At 42.0% G+C, this 24,379-nt stretch overlaps 2 protein-coding genes across 3 annotated transcripts; one reads left to right on the top strand and one right to left on the bottom strand.

The window, feature by feature from the left end:
• Window positions 1–3,156: 3,156 nt before the first annotated feature.
• Window positions 3,157–6,644, bottom strand: crx (cone-rod homeobox; the record flags this gene model as incomplete). Of its 2 annotated transcripts, none has more annotated exons than XM_080779865.1 (3): window positions 6,426–6,644; window positions 5,289–5,484; window positions 3,157–3,786 (listed from the first exon to the last, which is right to left on the bottom strand). In XM_080779865.1, exons 1-3 carry the CDS (start codon window positions 6,524–6,526, stop codon window positions 3,157–3,159), a joined length of 927 nt encoding a protein of 308 aa, XP_080635991.1. In that variant the 5' UTR covers window positions 6,527–6,644. The 2 variants fall into 2 exon arrangements, with proteins under 2 accessions (XP_080635991.1, XP_080635992.1); XM_080779866.1 differs by having other exon boundaries at window positions 5,289–5,440; window positions 6,430–6,644.
• A 7,513-nt stretch (window positions 6,645–14,157) lies between these two features.
• Window positions 14,158–22,709, top strand: kptn (kaptin (actin binding protein)). Its single transcript, XM_080779471.1, has 12 exons — window positions 14,158–14,452; window positions 15,683–15,765; window positions 15,911–15,995; window positions 16,155–16,209; window positions 17,642–17,720; window positions 17,851–17,924; window positions 18,225–18,331; window positions 18,888–18,992; window positions 19,067–19,130; window positions 19,603–19,738; window positions 20,273–20,449; window positions 22,316–22,709. Exons 1-12 carry the CDS (start codon window positions 14,242–14,244, stop codon window positions 22,487–22,489), a joined length of 1,350 nt encoding a protein of 449 aa, XP_080635597.1. The 5' UTR covers window positions 14,158–14,241; the 3' UTR covers window positions 22,490–22,709.
• Window positions 22,710–24,379: the final 1,670 nt, after the last annotated feature.

Below are 24,379 nucleotides of genomic sequence, written 5' to 3'. Positions count from 1 at the left end.
TTAACACTTAGGATTTGACTGTGCCGACACAGCAAGATGAGGTCGAGAGACGGTTTGGACGTGTGAAAAGGAGGGCAGAGAGGGAAGACATTAGCCAAATTCCAATACCCAAAATATCGGCCACTCACACTCGCTCACTCCAGCATGTTATGGTGATATCGAAATTGGTGACCTGCTGAAATATGTGTGGATAGACGTCACATAACGCCAGTGTCCGAATGCAAATCGTTGCAGTTTGTTCATTAGCAGAGTTCCACCAATAGCGGTATATTCAGTCCACATATTTAAAGACCTCCATGTAAGTTGTGTGAAGTCCACAAGATTGGTAACATGTTTCAGCAGGTCACCAATTTCACCGTAACGCCACCATGCTGGAGTGCCCGAGTGTGAGTGAGCGAGTGGCCGAGATTTGGGGTATTGGAATTTGGCTAAATGTGAGAAGGATGCCGGATATGGAACTGCCGGGTCAGCGGAGAAGAAGGAAGGCCAAAGAGGAACAGTGAAGTTCCCAAAGTGGTCCGGGGACCCCTGGGGGTACTTGAGGGAGTTCCGGGGGGGGCAGGGGACCTAGCGCAATTAGAGATAGTTAGGAACCAAATGGACCCTTAAGTGTCTGTAACTCTGAGAGTGTACAAATGGAACCAAATGGACCCGTCCATTTGGTTCCATTTGTACACTCAGAGTTAAATTAACAGTGGTTTTACAATATAAATTGGGGTCCCAGAGATAGAAATGCCATTACATAATCGGGGGTCCATAGCATAATGCGTGTGAAACTGGGGGGGGTTCCATGAAATTAATGTTTCGTAATCACTGCTGGAGCCGTAAAAATCCTCCCTCACTGGCCGATAAGGGATATGTTTTCAAATGGGGGAGGGGGGAGTCTGTGGCCTAATAAATGTTGATTTGGGGGTCCTTGACACGAAAAAGTTATGCAACCACTGCCGTACCGGGACAGAGAATTCCATGCTAGAAGACTTTCTTACCTTTCTTTGTAGTTTTACGTCCCCGCCAAAGAGGTCCAGGTGTTATTTTGTGCAAAAGCGCATTATTGGCTATTTCCCCTACCATAAGCCCTCAATGAATTGAATTGAATGGGGCATTGGGGTGCTGTTGTGCTAATTCGCTTATTTCCATCGCTCAACAATCTTTTTGTATATCCTCTCTTCATAATGTAAATAGTATCCCAAGCGGCACACTTTACTACTTATTTTGATGGAAATAAGCGAATTAGCACAAAACCCCAACCCCCACTGAGGGCTTATATGGGAAATAGCCAATAATGCACTTTTGCACAAAATAACACCTGGACCTCTTTGGTGGGGACGTAACGACTACAAATAAAAGGTAAGAAAGCCTTCTAGCATGGAATTCTGCTTTAAAATGGAAGAGATCAAAATGGGAGGCAAAGAAAGAGACAGACAGGTATGGAAACCTAAAGAAGGAACTGTGAAAAGAACATGTGTGCTCTGAAAAGGACACACACACACACACACACACACACACACACACACACACACACACACACGGGGACACAGGAGTGTAATCCTAACTAATTCACTTAGGACATTGCTGAAGGAGGACTAAGAGGATTGAGACACTCCCAGAATCAGATCAGTTAAAATAGCCAACAGCATCAGGGACCAATGGGAGCCATGCATGCATCGCTCGGCATATGACAGACATAAAAACTTCCAACGTGGTATTGATTACATTATGATTAAACAGCAGTGTGTTTGTGTTGCTGTTTGTTTGAGACCACTCGCTAACCGAGTAAAACTTATGTATGTTTTAGTCGATTATTAATAACTGCACAAATTACAATTCTCAACTTTGAAAAGACTGAACGCTATAACAAAAAAAACTGTTGCTAGTGCAGTGAGTGCACACTGGCTAGTGGGAACAATTACAATTACTACTACTACTATTTCTTTTTTAGGGAGGCCCCTGGAGGCTCGAGGCCCGTTTCAATTGAAACGATTGAAACATATAACTGCCTGGTTGTCACATAGTCTATTCCTATGAGTCACTATGAATAGAATGACTGTCAATGGACAACATGTTATGTTCAAGACGGCTTTAATATGTCATAGGCTACATCTAAGCAAAATATCTAGTCGTTTCCATCAAAGTGATTGGGATAACACAAGGCTAACACTGTTGATAACACGTACAATCCGAAAAATTTAACAGCAACCAATAATAATAAAACAATTAAAATAACTTCATCCATGGCTCTCTCAGAAGGAGGGAGTGACTACAGGAGCGTTAGAGCTCATTGCTGTGATGTGTTTCATGTCCACTCTCCTAAATTATATGCTACAATATATATGCTTGTGTTCATACTTCGTTGCACAGCCTTTTTGTCAAGTGACGTTCGAGCGGTTCGACATATACAATGAGATTTCAACTGAAGAAGGGGTTGATATATAGATACAAGGATACAACTGTGTTGAACTTAAGGGTCATGCATTTGGGTCATACATTTGCGTTCAATCCCTCCTGATGAATGCCAAATGAATGCTCTTTCTGTGTGGCTGAATGAGTCGGTGGAAAAAGAAGAGAGTCCAGCAGGGCTCTATGCTATAGTGTGTTTTGTGTTTTCGCTCTACATCATCAAATATCCTCTCTTGAAAATAGGCCTATCGACAAGCTCACAACGCGTTGCGGTTTGCGACACGTCGTGAGCTTGTCCATCGGCTATTTTCTGCTGAGGTTTTCACAGAATACGGATGCTGGAGTTTAAGTGGATATAAGTAACTGTCCATTGGTGGGACTCCAGTGGAGGAGCCACCCGGATCCACTCACACATATCGTACTTTTAAAAAGGCTTTGTTCTCTTACATGCATGAAGAAGAAACCACAAAAGCTCTGCAGTCAGGAAGCATCAATGATAAATTACCCCCCCCCCCCTCCTTATCTAAACTTAATAAATAAAATGCACATTCTACAGAGACTGCCTTTAGAAAAAAATCATTTAAAAAAAACAAAAACAAATAACAAACCAAAAAATGAAATTCTCCTTGCAAAATTGTTTCATCCTATCTTACACAATACACATTCAGATAAAATAACTCATGTTGTGGGGTTTTTTTGACAACATTTTTTATGTCAAAAAAACAGCAGCCATCTCTCTCTCTCTCTCTCTCTCTCTCCCTAGAGGACCTGAAATTTCCAGGAGTTCTGGTCTTTGTGGTCCAGACAGTCCATAGTGGTGAAGCCCAGCTTCCAGGCCTGCTGGTCCTTGTAGTCGAGACAGTCGACCGAGGTGAAGCCCAGGGACGCCGCGGTGCCGTAGCCCTGGGAGGACAGCGAGGCCGGGGACTGGCTCAGGGAGCCTCCCATGGAGGGCACGGTGATGGGGCTGAGGGCGCCGGTGCCCGACAGCTGGTGCATGGGGGACAGGTAGGCACTGCAGTCCAGGCCGGTGAAGTACGAGGTGGTGCCGGCGTAGCCCTGGCTGTAGGCCGACGGCTGGCCGTAGCTCATGGGGTACGGCGAGGGCCTCTGCATGCAGGGCGCCGAGGACGCCAGGGGGTCGGGGAGGGGCGAGATGGCCGGGCTCCAGATGGACACGGACGCGTTGCCGTTGCCGGAGTTGGGAGCGAGGATGGGGCCGGACGGCGCAGGGGAGGGGCTGTAAGCGCCAGACGGGTGGTTAACGGGGTCAGGGGCACTTTGCTCCTGAGCTGGCGACGCCTTCTTTTTGGGAGGGCGGGGCTTAGCCTGGCCGGTGCTTTGTTGCTGCTGCTGGCGGCACTTGGCCCGGCGGTTTTTAAACCATACCTGAAGACAGTAGTATTATTAGTATTGAAGACAGTGAGTACAAACAGATGCAGTCATTTAGCAGCACGCCGTTTCCCCAAACAGTGGGTATTAGAGACCTTATTGTTATGCATGTGTCACGATTCGAGTAAAAAAGAAAATCCCATTTTCTTTTCCTACTTTGAAAGATACATCCATCTTCAACCGCTTATCCTTATTATAAACAGACAAACAAACAACTCTAAGAAACACCATGACACAATGAAGCGACGCGTCGTGTGCACTGCTTGGAGATCCGATATTTTCACTGGTTTGGGTCCCCTGGTCAAACGTCTATTAATCTCTCTCTTTTGGGTCTCGATGTGTATATCTGATCGTATATATGGGTGATTTAAAGGACCTGGCAATGTTAGTGTATAGTCTACATGTCCTTGATTCTACATGTCCTTGAATTGATTTGATATATGGTATTTTGAGTCAACATTCTGAAGCATCATCTACATCTCCACGCAGAATGGGGTATAGTTCTGAGACTGGTATGGATACATTGCAAGAAGCACCGAGCTGAACAGATCCATATTGCATCATAATGTAAAACCTTTAAGTGAATCGATGTATGCCCTTGATGACATTTACAGTAGACAAGAGGCCAGACTTTTGAGCCATCATATTGAGTCATCTCATCTCATTCTATAGACGGGAACCCCTTTTAGTGTTTTAAGCATTATGTTATACTTCAGCTATTGAAAAATAGCAGATCTACAAGCTCGTAGTGCACCGAGTGCCGCACTCGTGACTATGAGTATGTCAGTTAGACATGTCAGTCAGTATGCCTGGACACGTGACTATGAGTGTGTCAGTTAGACATGTCAGTCAGTATACCTGGACATGTGACTATGAGTGTGTCAGTTAGACATGTCAGATACCTGGACACGTGACTAAGAGTGTGTCAGTTAGACATGTCAGTCAGTATACCTGGACACCTGGTGACTATGAGTGTGTCAGTTAGACATGTCAGTCAGTACACCTGGTGACTATGAGTGTGTCAGTCAGACATGTCAGTCAGTACACCTGGTGACTATGAGTGTGTCAGTCAGACATGTCAGTCAGTACACCTGGTGACTATGAGTGTGTCAGTCAGACATGTCAGTCAGTACACCTGGTGACTATGAGTGTGTCAGTTAGACATGTCAGTCAGTATACCTGGTGACTATGAGTGTGTCAGTCAGACATGTCAGTCAGTATACCTGGTGACTATGAGTGTGTCAGTCAGACATGTCAGTCAGTATACCTGGTGACTATGAGTGTGTCAGTCAGACATGTCAGTCAGTATACCTGGTGACTATGAGTGTGTCACTTAGACATGTCAGTCAGTATACCTGGTGACTATGAGTGTGTCAGTTAGACATGTCAGTCAGTATACCTGGTGACTATGAGTGTGTCAGACAGTCAGACATGTCAGTCTGTATACCTGGACACCTGGTGACTATGAGTGTGTCAGTCAGACATGTCAGTCAGTGTACCTGCACACGTGACTCGGGCAGGTTGATCTTGAGGGCCACCTCCTCCCTCATGAAGATGTCTGGATATCTGGTCTTAGAGAACAGGGCCTCCAGGATGTCCAGCTGTGTGCGGGTGAAGGTTGTGCGTTCTCTACGCTGCTTCCTGGGAGTGGCTACAAATTTAAAAGAAAAACAAATTGTTTTATATGCGTGCGTGCTTGAGTGCGTGCGTGCATGTGTGCGTGTGTGTGTGCATATAGCAGCTAGCTACAGTAAGTCTGTTGTATGATCCAGTTGTTGTTTATAGGATGTTGTTCATAACCACATTGACTAATATTATTAAATGATCAATACATGATATGATATGATATGATATGATATAGTACTTTATTGTCAGTTCACACTGAACCACCAAGTATATGCAGAACACACATACATAACACAAAGAACAGGACAATTTACATACATAAAGACATGAGCAATATCCAAATAGTTGTGTTATGACTCAATACTGCCAATATGTGACTACAGGTTCTTCATTTACAATATTATACTTTACCAGTTGGCTCGTTCTGTTTCTATGCCAAGAGCATGTAGGAATTTGGTCCAAATTAATTCCATGCAAAAGTAGTGGTTATTTTATTTTATTTTATTTTAGCTTCAATATGACCAACACTGCTAACAGGTCTGCAGGTGGACCTTTCATTTGAACGCAATAAAATGCAGTAGTTTTGTTGCTCCATCTGAAATCTCATGAGTTTTCAATGTAGCTGTTTATAAATGCTATAACAATATAATATAAATAAAAATCAACAAAGCGATTTAAACCAGAAATAGAAAGGGCATTCACAACAAAATGACCTGTAACATTGTGCTGTTATCAGTGAACGACGATCAATGATTGATGATCATTAATTATGTTCTGAATTATTATACTCACACAATATTATACTTTCCTCTCGTCGTCAATATAGCCCTTTATACCTTAAATTCACTTTTACCACGGAACTTTACGCACTAGGATATATAATTTTATGGATATAGCTATAGGCTACTTTTTTCCCATTTATTTTCTTTCTTTTAGGCTATTAAATAACAGGCAGACAAACGAATACAATTATAAAAAATATGGACGTAAACATAATGTATAATAAATACTCACATGGATATGCGATAGTGGTGTGGAGCAGATCCATCCCTGGGCCATTCAAATTTAACCCGTTCATGGTGTAATGGGGTTGCTTAATGTAGGACATCATGGTTGCGCAGGCTTTTATTAAGTCCTCTCTCTCGCTCTCTGTGACTGCTGTGTTGTTGTCGGGACGCGACACGCACAGCACTGTCTGTCACAGTGTCACAACAACCCGGGCTGGTCCAAGCTCTCTCCACCTGCTGCGTAAAGCAGGGACGCGCCGAGAGGAGGTGGTGGTGGTGTAGTTGTCTGGAAGAGTTGTTGTTATTTAGTTTGGTATAGTTGTCCTTCTCCTCCTCGTCAACAGAGACTTTTATTTTGCCCAAGTTCACTACAGTAACGCGTTAACGCACGTTTTTTCTCTTAACTCACTTGTTGAAGTTGTTACATGACCAAAAAGGCGCTGCAAGCGCTGGCTGGGTTTTCTCTGCGTCTTGACGCGCCTGACACCGTCCGGTGGAAGGACGGAGGGATGGAGGGAGGGAGGGTGTGGAATGGAGGCCCCTGTTTGGCGAGACGTCCTTCGCGCTTTGGTGCTCCTGCTCCACTGAGTTCTTCTTACTGATAGACTGCTAATTAAGAAGTACAGAGTTGCTCCACCATAACCCCTCCCACCGCATGTGCACACACCAAGTGACACACGCACGCACGCACGCACGCACACACACCATCGTCACACACGTAACACGACAGGTACATACATAGCCTACACGTCAAATGGACATCATTATGAGCTACACTTGTGGCTATTATTTTTAATGTAATAATGACACACATTTCCACTTCTGTCCTAAATTGAGTCTTCTGGTTTTGAAAAAAACAAACAAACAGACAAACAAACATTTGACCACATGTGCACCCAGGAACACTTTAAGCACTATTTCAAAAATGTTGAAGATACATTTAATTGCTTTTTTTTCTTTGCAAAATTATTTGCAATATTGGGCATTTTGCTCCAAAAAAATAAAATGGTGACTGCAAAGGACATAGTTCATAGCATAATATGATTTACATTATTTTAATTTCTCATCAAACTATTCGGTCGGTGTCCCCTCCTGCCCTATATGGATAAGCTATTGAAAAATAGCAGACCTACAAGCTCGCAGCGCGGCGCAAATCATTGAATAGATATTCTTTCAGAGTGAACGTTTTTAATATCTAGAACAGAGGTTTTCAACTGGTGGTCCGTGGACCACTGGTGGTCCGTGAAGGTATTGCATGTGGTCCCTGGCCATGCATTTAGTATGTTTTTTATCGACCACTAGTTGGGAAACGAACTAGTTCATTAAGTGAACTGGTGATGTATGATGAAATCAATGTCAATTACTGGGAAGTCTGATGTCAAGAACTTCCACAGAAAGGGAGTTTGAATTTCAAGGGAAAGTGAACCGGATCGACTGGTTGAGACTCGTTGAGTCTATTAGGAAATGTCAAATGTGCCCATATAATCATGCAATCGCATGTGTCTGCCATCTACGAGTTTAATATATGGAAGGTTAAGGAATAGCTCCGGACGACTAGCATATGCCAGTTAAATTATACTGACTGTTAAGGGCTTGATTTAATTCACCTCAAATGAACAAATTTGATATTATTTTTTATATCCCCTCACCCAACTCAACAGTGGTCCCCAGGTTGATTCGTAGTTAGGGTGGTGGTCCCCAGGTTGATTCTTAGTCAGGGTGGTGGTCCCAAGGTTGATTCTTAGTTAGGGTGGTGGTCCCTGGTTCATAATCAGTTGAAAACCCTTGCTGTATATGTTTTATTATATACTGTATATTATACTGTACTGTGTTGTTGTGCTACGACTGTGAACCGTTTCTTCTCCACAACTCTTAACATTTAGCTCCATATCAGTGTTGATTTTGGCAGCACTATAGTTTTAGTCATATATATAGTCTCTTGAATATAGTTTTCATTTAGTCTTAGTCACATTGTAGTCACCTGGAATGCCTTAGTGTCAGTCTAGTTTTAGTCGACTAAAATGTCATGTGATTCTTAGTCGACTAAATCTACAGTTGATTTAGTCGACTAAAATGTGTTTTGGCGGGCCTTGATGCCGTCGTAATGGCTGATTTTACACTTGCTGAAAATATTTTCAGCATACAACCAAGTGTAAAATGATTCATACTGGATCTCTATAGTCCAGTCCCTTCCTAACATTTTAGGAAACGAAATTGTCAGTATATTTAGTCTTATAGTTTTAGTCATCATAGCTTATATAGTTTCCGTTTAGTTTCCATGTAGTTTTCGTCAGTGGAAAAAGGTAGTCGACGAAAACATTTTTCGTCTCAGTTTTAGTCGAGGGAAACAACACTGCTCCATACACAGGCCTATACGCTTTCTTCAAACGAGAAGACCGGCAAAGATTTGCAGACGGTCGGTCGTACAGATTTGCAAATGGGAACGCACGGAAGAGGACTGAACGTTCATAATCCCCAGTCTGTCCTCCCTCCCCCATATACGCACGCACACGCACACACACGCACACACACACAAACACACACAGTCACACACACACACACACACACACACACACGCAGGACATAATGTGAGTCAGATGAGAAAACAGAACGTACTACGTGGTCAACATTAAGCCTACATCAGTGGTTCTCAGAATGGGGCGCGGGGCGGGGCGGGAGGGTCCCCAGCAAAAATCTGTTAGATAAGTTAAAACCACTTAAAATTAAACCCTATTTTTTTGTTTTTAAGATTTTCAACAAATAATTGAAAACAAAATAACAGAAATCTTCTCTTCTTCTGGGGGGTTCCTGGCACAAAATATTGCCAAATGGGGGCCCACTCCACACATATCCAATTTGGGGGACAGAGTGAGTGTGACAGAAAGGCAAGGAGAACAAGAACAGAGAGGTGGACAGGTCTGGCAATCAGGTGAATTAAAGAAGACGACCTACGAGTGGTTTGGAAAATTGGCAGTGGTGGGAAAAACACTAAATTGTTTTACTTAACCCATTTTTGTTTTACTTAACCCATAGCGCGCCACTCGGTGGCGCGCTATGAGCTTGTAGATCTGCTATTTTTCAATAGCTAAATTATAACATAATGGGTTTTAAGCAAAAGTATCAATACTGAAAACTACCCTGTTACAAGTAAAAGTCCGGAATTCAAACTGTACAAAGGTATTGGCATCAAAATGTACTTGTAGAAAGTATATACCCACTGTCCCATTTCAAGTTTTCAAATAGCTTTGGTGAATTGAAAACGGTGGGCCCTATTGTAAACAATTAAGTGTTTAGTCTTTATGGCCGAAATGTATAGGGGCTGAAGTGTTTAATGTATGTCTTGCAATAATAATCAAATTAGTAACAGTAACTGAAGTCTTCAAATTAAGTGTAATCGAGTAAAAGTGCCGCTGAGATGTAGTGGAGTGGAAGTAACAGTATTGCAAATGGGAAATACTCAAGTGAAGTGTACAAATACCTCAAAATTGTACTTTCAAGTACGAGCCTGCATGGTTAACCACTCCCCCTTGGGGGTGTGGTTAACACAGTACTTAAGTAAATGTATACTTAGTTACTTCCCACCACTGTAAATGGTGAAGGAACCAGCCGGCAGGACGCATGGCCTGGTCTCTCAGCGGGTGCAAGGGGCAGAGGTTGGAGGAGGGTCCGTTCGGGGGCAGGCCAACGACGTGCCCCACTGCTCCCCACACTGACACACACACACGCACACACGCGCACGCGCACGCGCACACGCACACGCACACGCACACGCAACACAACACAGTCTCTAATCCAGATTAGAGGGGCTAAAACGAGCCGACTAAATCTGCAGGCCAGCCAACAATATAGAGGCTGCTGTCAGTCTCAATCACTCACCCCCCCCCCCACACACACACACACACACACACACACACACGCACACGCATGTATACACACACGCACACACACACGCACACACATACGCACAGACAGGGGGTCTCCCAGCTCTCTCCATATAGCTTTGAAGTAACAAACATAATATACATATACATTTTCAGGTCAGGATATATACCGGTTCGGGCACCCTAGAGGCAACAATGCCAGCCTGACCCCATGACCTTTGCTGCGTGTCACACACACCCATGCACCTCTCTCCCCATTTCCTGTCACCAGTCTATACTGTCCTATCAGTGAAATTCATAACAGCCCCCCCCCCTCATATAAAATTAATGTGAAGACTATATATTGGAACTGGAACACAAGATGATAAATTACCTTTGTGGGTTTACGTCTCTTTCGTGATTGGATGAAATGTGTAACCTATACCTGAAAAGAATAATTATATTATATTTCGGAATATAGAGCTATAACCTTTTACCACTATAGCTCCACATCCCGTGAACTGTGAAATAAAGACCAACACATTTTCATCTCCTCAGTATGAGACACTGATAAGCGTTGGAATTGTAGCACAGTATAGGAGTCGAGGCATTCAATTATGTCTGACTCTCGGTTCCACAGAACCACTTTCATGTTGTTATTACCGGTATTTGACAATTTGGCCAACGTTTCACCAGTTTTTACACTCCTATAATTTGTTGATTAATACAATAACCGACTTCATATTTCTAATGTAGGGCAGTTGATGAATTGAGAAGCAGTTTTTAATATAACATTTGTATAACAATTTCTTATCATTTATGTCAGGCTTTATAATAACTAAATCGATTGGTGTAATCAAGTGATATCTGTTTTGGTTAAAACAAAAATATTTGTATTAAAAGGTCAAGCTACTATATTCTGATAGTAATCATTGCTATTCGCATGTTTGTTCAGTAACAGAGGTCTCCCTGTCTCTCCAGCTCTTCAACCCATTTAGGCCTGACGTCGAAATAAATAAAAAAGGCTTCTGAAAGAATATATATTCAAAGATTTGTGCCACATTTTCACGAGGATACGTCCCAGTTGCATCCTATAGCGATGTTTTTTAGTTCTTAGTTCAGAGTGTACAAAATGGACTTCCATTTGTACACAAATGGACTTCCATTTGTACACAAATGGACTTCCATTTGTACAAATGGACTTACCCCGTATGGGTCTGTAACTCTGTACACTGACAGAGTTACAGACACATGAGGGTCCATTTAGTTCCAAACTATCATTTTAGCCGGGGGGACCCTTTGGACCTGAGAAAGGCCTCAGCCCCTGAAGCCGAAACATTGTATTGTTTTCCGCTCTGTTGTCAATGAATTGTTTTTGGGAGATTTTAAAACGGTGCGCATCTCCTCTTTCCTTTCTTATAGTTATTCTTTTGGATTCTGCACCCGTTGAAATGTGTGCATGTGCGTGCACCTTTTGACCCCCTGGAACTCCCTCAAGGACCCCTGGGGGTCCCCAGGCCCCACTTTTTTTAAGTAAAGAAAATCACTTACACTACCTTTAACCCTGTATTATACTTTGTTGTACAACGGTGTGACGTCGTGCAATGATAGTGAAAGGATTTGATCTACAAGCTCACAAGCGTGATCACATTGCCATGCGTTGTCAGCCTGTAGATCTGCAATTTTCAATATTGTTTGTTGTTCTTACAATCATTCATTCATCGCAATTGACGCAAAGGTTTGAAATAATCGTGATATTGATTGGAAGTTATATCGCCCAGCCCTAGTGTGTGTGGTGCAGCGTACGTCCGCACATACAGTGTGCGTGTGTGTGTGTGTGTGTGCGTGTGTGTGTGTGTGTGTTTGTGTGTGTGTGTGTGTGTGTGTGTGTGTGTGTGTGTGTGTGTGTGTGTGTGTGTGTGTGTGTGTGTGTGTGTGTGTGTGTGTGTGTGTGTGTGTGTGTGTGTGTGTGTGTGTGTGTGTGTGTGTGTGTGTGTGTGTGTGTGTTAGTGTGTGTGTGGGTGCGTGCGTGCGTGCGTTTGTGATGAGTCAGAAGTTGCAGTCTGAGGGGTGGACCATGAAGGTGTCCAGGTGGAGGTTGAGTGATTACTGTGGACAGTAATCCCGCAGAAGGATTAGCAGCAGGTGGTATTATAGGAGAACTGGGGATGTGGTACGAAGAAGCTACTGCTGAACTGCCAAAATATAGAGCAACAGGTTGTGACCACCAGGGACGTGTTGGAGATGGGCAGGGGCTGAAATCACGTTAAGAGGGCACTTTTGGACAAGAATATAAAAGAATAGCAGATCTACAAGCTCACAACGCGTGTGCTGCGACGCGTTGAGAGCTTGTAGATCAGCTATTTTCAGGGGTGGGGCACTGGGGCGCAACCCAGCACTCTTTAGCTAGTGGGGATGTAACGACATGGATTTCTAAACACATTTTTTCAACGCAAAATACTGTGTTCAAGTTCAGGAGACTTCGGGGGGAAAAGCATGGAAAGGAGTGGCATTTGCATTTCTTCCACCATGTAGTAAATGCTGCATTCGTGGTCTGAAAATTGGCATGTTGTCTAAGTCTTACAGACGGGTAAAAGGGCAGTTGTTTAACTTGTTTTACAGACGGGTAAAAGGGGTAGGGGCTGAAGCCCCCTTTGATGTCTATGTGTGCAACTGTGCACGTCCCTGGTGACCACTGCCACATACATGTGTGAAGAAATGTATTTCCTGCCCTGCTATGAGAATTGAAAGATAATGAAGCATAAGATACCGGTACTTGGGTTAAAATATGGTTGAATATTTAACCCCCGGGCTGAAATGTAGTGCATGGAAAATGTGTTTTTCCCCCTTAATAAAAACGAGCGCTTCCAAACTCCAACACTTAGCTATACTTACTTTCTGTCAAGAAATTCTGTGCAGGTGATTCTTTTTCTAAGTATTGGAGTTTGGAAGCACTTGTTTTTATTAACGGGTTGCGCTGCTGCCTCCTGCATTATGTGCAAATGCAAAACAGGTGGTGCGCAGGGCCGTTCAGTGACTTACGACGAGTGCTTACAAACTCCGCAGCACTTATAGGCTATATCACCTGCACTGAATTTCTTGACAGAAAGTAGCTCATAACATAACAACAGATCACAGATGAAATGTGGATGAGTATAGGAGTCAATGGAGGATATTGCAACTCTAGATTCACCCCATTATAAAACAATCTAGAGTTGCAAATTGTGGCTAGGTTCCAAATGGACCCCTTAACAGGGTCCTGTACCACAGACAGCACCTCAAAGGCCCTTTAAACTAGGCTCCATACTTCCCAAAACAAACTGGTCAGGCTACTACTACTTGGCCTCACTCCCCGAACCCACCTCACCCCTGCCGACTTTGACAGGCTGGAATGGCTTAGGGTTGACGACAGAGTACAGCATCTTGCAATGGGTCTGGTCCACAAGATTCGATTCACCACCAAGATACCCATATACCTGTCCACACACCTGCAGAGGGAGTTCAACTAACCATGTGCAACCCAGATTCGCCACAAACAATTAAGAAATGTACTGTAATTCTCCAATCAATCAATCAATAAATCAATCAATTAATCAATCAATCAATCAATCAATCAGTTTAACTGTAAGGGTCCTGTTTGTGGTTTGGGCAGAGTGAACACATTCCATTTTGTACACCCTCAGAGTCAGAGTTGAAGTTCATGAAGTTTTAGTCATTTTCTTGTGATAAAGTGAGAATATTCGCCTTTCCAGTAGAGGGCAGCAATACATTGGAGACGCCTTGTCTCGCCTTGTCAAGTAGGACGTTCCGTTTCCCATTGGCCGCTGATTGGCCGACGATAGGCCTGGAAGCTCCTCCTACACCCGGATGTTTTGCTTACAGTTTTCCCTGCGAATGGCATGGCTACGGCAAAATCTAATTTCTTCATGGAAACGGTGACTTTTTAACGATTTGTAGCCATGCTCCGCGAGTCGAGGGAGACCTTCTCCTTCGTGGAGGACAGCTTCAGCCGTTTCATGTCGCAGAGCAACATCTACGGCCTGTGCCAAGCTGGGGACCAGGAGCTGCTGGCTGCCACCCTCAAAGGAAAGGTTGTCTGTTTCAGGTACCAAGATCTACAGCACAAGATCAGACCGGTGGCCAAGGAGGTGCAGTTTGCCTACATACCAGGTGAGCAGTGGACGAGGCTTCAGTTGAGTGTTTCTTAGCCCCTCTCGGGACCCCTCATGGGTCAGCTCATATCCAAATGTCAGAAACTTTACGTACCATTGGGTTCTGGCTCGCGGGGCTAAGTGTTTCTGTGTCATGATGTTTCTAATGTTGAATGTTGAATTGGACCCTCTTCTTGTAAACAACTGTAATGCTTTATTGGTGTCGTCCACTGCACTCACAGTTAACAGTCTTTGTATTGAGTTGTGCTTGAAATGTACTGTAATTCTGCAAACTGTTAATAAATATTTCAATAGTCCAGTTACCCTGGGTAAACATAGTACCTTTCCTTTAATCAATCAATCTGCAAGTTTACTGTACAGAGGCTGTCCAAGTAACACAGTTAAAATATTAGCAGAACATATTGGCGCTAGAACGTCTAGGGCTAAGTAAAGATGTGTCGGATTTACTTCTTACAGTCAGTAAGTAAATCTTTAGCAAGTTACACATTGAAGGAGAATGTTTCATCTGATCAAAACCAAGCAAAATATCAAATAACCAAGTTGTACATTTTTTATTTATATATTTGTTATTGTTTATTTGTTTATTTTTAGCATAGAATAAAAGGAAGAAGCTGTCAGTCACAGCTCATGTACAGACGAGAGATGTCACAGACTGACTCTTATTTTGCAGGAAATATTGCTGTCCTTTTTAACTTAAATATAACAATATGATGTCATGTCAGGGAGTCGAACCCGCGGCACACTGCCAGACTGGCTACTACTTTTCATTGGTTCAATATTTTTGAAAACAACTTGTATAACGTAAAGGATGTTCATTAGCTCTGATTTGTGCTAATAATTCCCTCCCGACAGCAACGATATGCTGTTTTATATTCTGATCATGTTTTTTTTTTAATCAGTTTATAATCAGGCTCCTCCAGTATTCCTAAAACTCCCCAATGTTGTCTCATACATCTTAATTGAAATTCAAGTTAAACATTTTGTGCCCAAGACGTCCACAGACGTCCTAATTACCCCATGTAGTGCCCAGGACGTCTGTGGACGTCTTGTTTTTTGTTTTGTTTTGTTTTTCTTTAAAAAAATGTCAAAAAGTGGGTCTAAAAAGTGGGCACCCTGGGTCGCCATTTTGAAAGGGCACATAATGTGTCCTTGTATTATATATTGTAATGTAATTTGGATATTAATGTCTTGGTACTACAAACTGTACATCCTGTTGTCTTTTTCTCAGTCGATGCAGAGATTGTATCAATCGATGCTTTCAACAAAACTCCCCCCAACCGAGGTCTAGTAGTGGGGATCACATTTATAAAGGTATTTTGATGCAAAAAAAAACAAACTACATACATACGTATGCTGTTGTATTTTCTACAGATGCTGATGCTGTCCTTTGTAATAATACGACTAATACATTATAATTATTATTAAAAACTGCATATTTGAACCTCTCATCCCTCAGGACTCAGGAGACAAAGCCACCCCTTTCCTTAATATCTACTGTGATTATGAACCTGGCTCAGAGTTCAATCTGGAGTCCATTGCACGTAAGACACTCCATATACTATGTTCAGCTCCTTATAAAGCCTGATTCGTGCCCGATTATGTGCTAGTGTCATGCTGAAAATAACTGCTCACAATGTGGCACAGCGCTTAATTGATTTTTCTTGCATGAATGTGATGTCACTGCTTCATGTCATGGACAGAGAGCTGCCTGAACCTGGAGTTGCAGTTCACTCCCTTCCAACTTTACCACACTGTGTAAGTCATCCCACACAGACGACACACAAACATTACCCTCATAATAATAATAATAATATCTTACATGTGTGGGGAACAGGGGAGAGAACATAGAAAATGACAACTGTATTAGGAAGAAAACGAATAAAAGATTAAGAATTAAAAGCAATTTAACGGTAAAAGTAACAAGTGGAAATCAAGTCAACTTGGAAAGGCTAGTCTAAACACGTATTTGAAGGTAGGGAGGGTCGCTGGACCTGAGGGAACATGTGGCTCGAGGAGGGCGAAGAGGTCGGGGGCGGGGCCAGGTTGTGCGATGCCTTGTAGAGGGTGAGGAATTATTTGGAAGTTAATTCACCCTTTCTCAGCCTTCTGATTGGTCCCTGACTGACTAACCAGCAGGCTCGTCTGCCTTGTTTTCCGCCCTGGTTCCGCCTCGTTTATGTTGAATTTTCTTAAACATAATTTTTTGGAAAAAACTCAAAACAAACATGATATGCCCAGTCACCATGCTGCACCTGTGGTGTTCCTTTTTACTGACACCAAAATAACATCTTAAAATAAGAATTGAATGCACAGCATATTAATACGAAGCAACTGGAAAAACCTGTTATTTCAATGGTAGTGGATGGAGAGAGAGAGGATTTTTGTCCAACCACGAGACTGCAACCAATGGGTGCGAAGAGGGGCAGAACCACGGGCGGGACTTGACAAAGGGTGAATTCTTTGTTTGAAGTGGAGGTCATGAAGGACTGCTGTGATGTAGTCTTTGGAGGTGAGCAGCAGGCGGGCGGCTGAGTTTTGAACGTATTGGAGTTTATTGAGGGTTTTTGAGGTAGAGAGGATGCTATTGCATGCAATGTTATTACCCACTTTCAACCTGGCGACAATATTCTGGGCATGCCATTACAAATATAACATTTAAATCAGATTCAACATGTTCAAAAGTAGCTGTCTTTGACCAGCTCACAACGTGCCACACTGCAACACACTATGGGCTTCTAGATATGCTAGCTTTGCTATTTTGTTTGATTTTTGCAAGTAAGTACAGTACATACAGTATATAGATTAAGTGATTAGCTTTCATAACGGGAAACAAAGGAAATGCAGGGATGGTCTATTAGAGTCCCAGGGACATTTTACGAGTCCCACTTCAACGACGCTAGGAGTCATATTTTGCCTCTTTTTTTTTCTTTTACAAATTGCAGCATTTAACTCCCATTTCATTTTTTTATGGTTATTATAATGTGGTTATATTCATGTAGAAAAGAAATGAAGAAGAAATGATTATTATAACTAAAGCTAGCAAAATAAACTAGAATAAAAAAACAGTAGTACCTCTGCATCCCGTGGATGCAGAGGTCGTTGTGCTATTGGGTCCCTTAACTATAAACTGCGTTTTGGGATGCAAAATGCACCCTATTTTAATCTCTGCCATTTCTTTGTCCTTTAGTGTTCAGTGTGGAGAGAAAGGCAGCGAGACAGTGTTTCTGTTGAGTGGTCACGATCAGAGGATCCACCTCTACAAAGAGGCAAGTTGAAGTGAATATCTATGGCAGGTCAATAAACGTCATAATGTGTGTAACCTAAACCTCCATTCACTTTGTTCCATTATTCAAATTGTCAGATCTATCTCTTTTTTCCTTCTTTTTTCTTCAACAGAATGCCTCTCTTCATCAGTTTGAAGAGCAGCCAGTGGAAATACTCTTTCCTGAGCTACAAGAATTGCCTAGCAAGTTAGTTGATCTGCTTTAATTTTGCGTGATGCGCAAGGCACATGCATGCGCGTGTGGAACTTTGTTTTACCCTTTTGTTATTGACAAACAATTGTTTGGAACCAGCTTGAGAATGCTGCTAGTCGTCAACATTTAGTATTTTCTTGTCCCTCTTCTTTCTAGTGTAATATGGCTGTCTAGTGTGTAGTGTGTAGTGTGTAGTGTCTAGTGTAATATGGCTTGTCCCTCTTCTTTCTAGTGTAATATGGCTGTCTAGTGTGTAGTGTCTAGTGTAATATGGCTTGTCCCTCTTCTTTCTAGTGTAATATGGCTGGATATGCTGAGCATTCCTGGAGGACGGCGTCTCTCTGCATTTGGCTGTCAGAATGGCTGTGTTGGTCTGGCTGTGGTCAACCAGACCGAACCAGGTAAGAGCTACAGTAGTAGACAACCAAACACAATTTATGACAGTCGTGGCTCATATTTGTCAGGGCTCTGGTTTCTTATTTTTATTTTATTTTATTTATTTAGAAAATCAATCATAATGCAACATTATAATCAGCGATTCAAGGATTTCACTGTAAAGTCCGAAGACTTATTTCCACTGAGGTCCTCTCACAACACTACACTACTTTAAAATACATACACATAATAACAGTACATATACATTACATACGTACACAACACCACATGTATGTCCCTATCCTTCCCTCTAAGATGACCCTTTATAGGGGGATCTTTTCCGTTCGCCATAATGGAAAATGTATCACATTGCCTCTCTACCAAAGCATATTTTGACAATGAGCCTTTCTCCTATGGGATGCTACACTGGTGTGACAAGATACTTTTTGAGACAAGATAGGACTTTAAATTCATTAGGCTGCAATTCTTTCATGTTTCAATTTTGACGTCGGTGTTCTTGTGTATTTATAATTGGTAGGAACGTGTTTCTCATAAGGATGTTGTGTGTGTATTCCATCTCAGCGGTGTTGCAGAGTTGGCGGGTACAACTGGACAGCCCCATCTCTTCAGTGCTACTTTTCCCACTGAGCTGCCAAACCGAGTCCACCCAAACGCCAGGAGAGAGAAGTATGTGATGTGCTGCTTGTGCCTCTTTAGTTTAAAAAATTGGCATGATTGGGTGACGATTGTTTCTTTTTCAGGTGTGGCACTGGAAGGCTACAATCTTCTGGTAACCAGTGCTATAGAGATGGCGGTCGTCTACAGGTCAGCCTTAAGTAGCTCTCTATAGATTCCATTCATTGGTGTAATAATAATAACCATTTCATTTGGTCATCTTGCTGCAACACTGTTCAGAGTTCCACTCTCTCCTATAGAGCGTCGCAGTCCCGCCCCCTGTCATGACGACGCCAGGCCCAGGAAATCATTCCGAATGCATTTTCCTCATAGACATTTCAAAAAGTATTTATTTAAAGACCGTTTAGAGCGTCGTACAAAGCCAACTCGAGTTGTGACAACTCATGACAACAAACACAATATTTTGGACCAAACAAATAATTACAAAGAAGAAAAACAACAAAAAATGTGTTGTAACCTGCCATTTTTCTTTTTTTTTTACTTTTTGAAAAGTATGAGGAAAATGAAGGGGGAATTATTTTCCGGTCTCTCGAGGGGGCGGGACTGCAACGCTCTTTAGAACATGGCAGCTGCTTGAGATTTAGGTTTTGTGTGTTCTCAGAGATGTGCAGGAGCATGGTATGTCCCATCCAGTGTGTCTTTCAGAGAGTGACCAGTTTGATGCAGTACTTTGTGCTTTAGTCATCGATTTGGACTTTGACGGACACAAGGAGGTGCTGTTGGGTACCTATGGACAGGTCAGTGCCGAGAGGGGGGGGGGGAGCTAATGAAACCACTAGCTTTATTCAGATAGCACTTTTTGTAGACGAACATAGCATTTGATACAGACTTACAGCATGTTATGTAGATAGCACTAGAATTGCATTGTATGTAGTCATAGCACTTCATAGTACGTATGTATAGCATAGTGTAGTTTATATGTATAGTTTCATTATATAGATATTCCACTGTTACGTTCTTAGCTTACGCATGTTTCATGACAACTACTTTTTTATGTATGTGATGTATTGCCATGCTTTTTGTTCTTGCCTAATGTAAATCGCTCTGGATTAAGAGCGTCTGCTAAATGCCTAAATTGTAAATATTATTATTAGTATTCATGAAGTGTGTGAATGTGAATTGATAGATGTGTCCATTGTTCGCTAATATTTTCCAAGTAGACCGACCCAACTTTCTAGAGTCTCTAGACGACAACAAAAAAGGACTGGTTTTATTTAGCACGGCTCTAATGGAGTTATTACCACATTGTCTCGTCTTTCTGCCAAAAAAAGGAACTGCTTTGTTATAAGCTGGAGCAGCCAGCTGTGCGTGGGGGAGATGGGCGGTTTCAGCTGCTGTGGAGGCGGAGTTTCAAGAGCCCCCTGCTGTCCATCATCTACTTAGATTTGACGGGGGACGGCTTGAGAGAGCTGGCTATCCTGACACTAAAGGGACTGCACATTTTGCAGGTACAGTAAGTGTAATATGCAGCACGGGTGTCATTTGGGATCCAAGGGGATTTGTGCTACGACCACAGATATGCTCTGGTTTGTAAGTGGTCACTTGTCTTGCCCTCTAGTTCTTTCTGAAAAAACCAAGACAAATGGCTTTTCCTCAGGACGAGTCTTTCACGGGGTTACGAATCCTGTGCCGTGATAGAAAATTGTGCCACCTTACATACTAAATGCATTCACAAATATACTCTTCTGAAATGTACATCGGAAAAGTTCAATTTTATTCGCCAACTGACTTAAATCAAGTCAATATACTCTTCTGAAATGTACATCGGAAAAGTTCAATTTTATTCGCCAACTGACTTAAATCAAGTCTTAAATGAATAGGTAGGGCCCGAATTGCAAATGCCCTGCCATCCTTTTGTGATGAGCTGGGCTGTGGGGGTCTCAAGGAGGGCTTTGTCTGAGGACCTGAGTGAACGTTTACAGCTTATATTATGTAGCCAGCATGTCAGAGACATGCTGCGGAGCCTGACCATTTACAGCTTAAAAAGTAAAATCTTAAAATCTATTCTATAACTAACAGGTAACCAGTGAAGGGTGGCTAAAATGGTGGTGATGTATAGGTACACTACAATGCAAAACAAGGTGACAAGTGGTGTCATCTCATGTATCTATCTAAGAAATTGTATTATTTTAAGCTCCATATTGAACATCTAGCAAGTGAATTTTGGAAACATGCTTTGCGCTGTGCTGCACCAATCTTTTGGAATGTACTACAAAAAGGTTTTAAGCTAGATTCCCTCATTTGAATTGCTCATTTTAGGGAACAAATTGGATAGCTGCTTTGTGCTGGCCAAGGAATGCTCATGTTTTATAATTGTCTCTACTTTTCAGATATTGTGCACTTGCATTATCTTGTGGATTATATTTTTTTGTTATTTTGTGTATGTGAAAAAGCTACATGAATCTCGGCCAAGGCCCACTCGAAAAAGATGAAAATCTCAATGTGGTTTTACCCTAGTTAAATATAGATCTTCATTAAAAGTAAATACATGATAAATACATGCAGAGGTCCCGGTATATGTATACACGCTGCAGGGCGAACCAGGCAGTTATTGTGGGTATAATGTATATCCTTTAAACAAGATAGACTACCAATACACCAAAGAATATTCATAACGGAGGAGTGTATTTATTTTAGCCTGTAAACTGCATCAACTCACAGCACAACAGCGACCCCAGCTGGAGAACTGTAGCCTGGAAACCAGATGAATTTGCCAGTGCAAAGAAATGCTGTGATATTAGTGTGGCCAGGCTAGGAGAACTAAGCTATGTAAACTAATAATAAGTAGGCAACAATATTATAAGTATAATTTGCTCACAAAAGGACAAAATATTCCTCTCAGAGCCAGGCTTTTGTCCAGAAATTGTTCTTCCAAGTCTACCATTTCTACCAAAGCAATCAGTTCAACATACTTCTTCATAACTCTTTCTCACATTCACTACAATACTTTCAAAGACCAAGTGACCACGTGAACAATGTTATGGCTTTTCTCGTACTTGAGAAAGACCGATACCGGTCGAAAACGTCCTGCCTGCTGTGACTGTGAATAAATACTATGGAGCATTACAAAGTGAGTTGCGAGCCCTTGCTTTTCGTCACGATATCCGTTAGTTTAACAGTTTGGCTCGGCACCGAGATCGAAGGACGTGCGCTGTTTAATTTGATTCTGATGGTTTTACTGTACACAATAAATTCCTCTGCGTTATTGGATCCATTTGTAACTCTTGAGAATGACCCCTTACGGGTCCATTTTGTTACATTTTTTGTACACTCTCAAAATTAAATGAACTCTTTGACTCACTTTGAATTTTCAGCATAGTTTGACCAGCACCGCTGACCTGGTCCTTGAACGTCTGGCAAACGTCGTGTCGTCGTCGACGGACTCTGACTCTGAGCAGCGGTCAGCCAAACGTCAACAGAGTGAAGAGAAGGAATATCTGGCCGACGCAGAAGAGCGTACTGCTCCACCCCAGCCACTGTTGAGTTAAAACCCAACTCTGAACCTTTTTGTTTACCTGTGCCCAGAGACAATTATTTAAAGTGCAGCCAGTGTGAATGATTACATAGCACTCGGTATAGTTAAAATTAGAGGTGATGACACATACAGTTAAGTGACAAAACCGTGTGTATTTACAAGTAGTATAGTTATCATCTAATGTCATCTAATTTGTTCGTTTGATTTGCCTGGAGATGCAATACAAAGAGGCCTGCAGGAAAAACATGGGGTAGCGCAGGCATGGTAGGCTACACTATAGTTCAAGCAAAACGACATGTAAATATTTACATTTTCTATTTTTAGTCTATTGGCCATAGTCATTTATTAACCCATTTTGGGCGGGAACCCCTTTTGGTGTTTTAAGCATTATGTTATACTTTAGCTACGAGCTTGTAGGTCTGCTATTTTTGAAAAATCGTGAAAATGTGTTGCAAAGCTTTGAATGTATTCTTTCAGAGTGAACGTTTTTAACTCAAATCTTTGCTTCTGGGGGGGGGGGGGGTCCCTGGAACAACATTATTTTCAGATAAGGGTCGGCGGCCAATTACATATAATTTTTGGGGTCCTTGACATGAAATATTGAGAACCACTGAGATATAAACTAATCAGAAAACTGTCATGATTTTTAAACTTCGACGTCAAGCCTGAATGGGTTAAAGCTCCACTGTTAGCAGACAGAAATACGAAGAATATAACTTTGTAATAGGTAGCCGTCATGAACAGACTTGTGGAAGACAAGTTTTCTACTGCAGTGATTTTTTTTTATTTCAAAGACACCCAGTTTAATAGGTATTGGGCCACGTGCCCCCTGTCCCCCATTTTGATATAACACTGAGTTAGTCTCATAAACAGTCTTGTTTGGTTCTTAACCCATTTTGGGGTTAAGAACAAGCTCGTAGCGCACTGGGGGACCTTAGACATCATATTGAGACCCACTGGTATATTGCATCCATGTGTATGTATAGTCCACTGGTTCGCAAACTTTTTCATGTCAAGGACCCCCAAATTGACACTAATTTGCCCCGCGGACCCCCGTTTGAAAAGATATGCCAGGGACCCCCCATAAGAGAAGATTTTTACGGCTCTAGCAGTGATTCTCAACCCGTTTAATTTCAAGGACCCCCAGTTTGACATGCTTTAGTCTACAGACCCCCATTTAATGGCATTTCTGTCCCTGGGACCCCCAATTTATATTCATAAAATCAATGTTAACGTAACTCTGAGAGTTAACGGGTCCATTTGGTTCCATTTGTGCACTCAGAGTTACAGACCCTTAAGGGGCCATTTGGTTCCAAACTATCATTTAGCTGGGGACCCCCTGACCCCACTTTGGGAACCACTGGTATAGGCCAAAATGGGACTTCTCAGGTTATCAGAAAGGATTGTCCATGAAAAATATCACCAGGGACATTTTTTGAGATAAAATACAACGAAAGAAAGAGCAGATAGCTTCAGGAAGATAGTTTAAATCGACGATTGAACCACATGGCAATGAATACATTCCATGGCTTGACTTTAATAGAGTGTCCTAAAGCTAATGTGTTAATGTTACAGTCTGCGTGAATTTAAATACCGTTGGGACTGGAGTGTGTACAGAAATGTTCTGTAAATAATGATAATAAAAAATGTCCATGAGTTTTCTGACAAACAATATTTCTGTAATTATAAAATGCTATACTTTTTTTTTTTAGTTGAGATTGACATGTTTTGGAATGTGGAAACATGAACATCAGTGAACTGACTACGGTAGATTGGTCTCCCTTTTTATGACTAAAACAATATTTCTGTCATTATAAAATTCAATACTTTGAGTTCACAAGAGCTTGCATATTGGTAGATTGAGATTGTAGTGTTTTTTTAGTAGTTGAGATTGACATGTTTT

This window comes from Protomyctophum bolini, assembly GCF_963924005.1.
Source record: "Protomyctophum bolini genome assembly, chromosome: 13".
Classification (NCBI taxonomy): Eukaryota; Metazoa; Chordata; class Actinopteri; order Myctophiformes; family Myctophidae; genus Protomyctophum; species Protomyctophum bolini.
The sequence above is the reverse complement of the archived record's forward strand: the minus strand, read 5'-3'. Positions and strand labels throughout refer to the sequence as shown.

Excerpts from the sequence above, each read along its gene's own strand:
- kptn (XM_080779471.1), top strand. The coding sequence starts at position 14,242 with ATGCTCCGCGAGTCGAGGGAGACCTTCTCCTTCGTGGAGGACAGCTTC. Across the intron at positions 15,766-15,910 it reads TGGGGATCACATTTATAAAG|GACTCAGGAGACAAAGCCAC; the intron begins GTATTTTGATGC and ends CTCATCCCTCAG. Across the intron at positions 17,925-18,224 it reads CTACAAGAATTGCCTAGCAA|TGTAATATGGCTGGATATGC; the intron begins GTTAGTTGATCT and ends TCTTCTTTCTAG.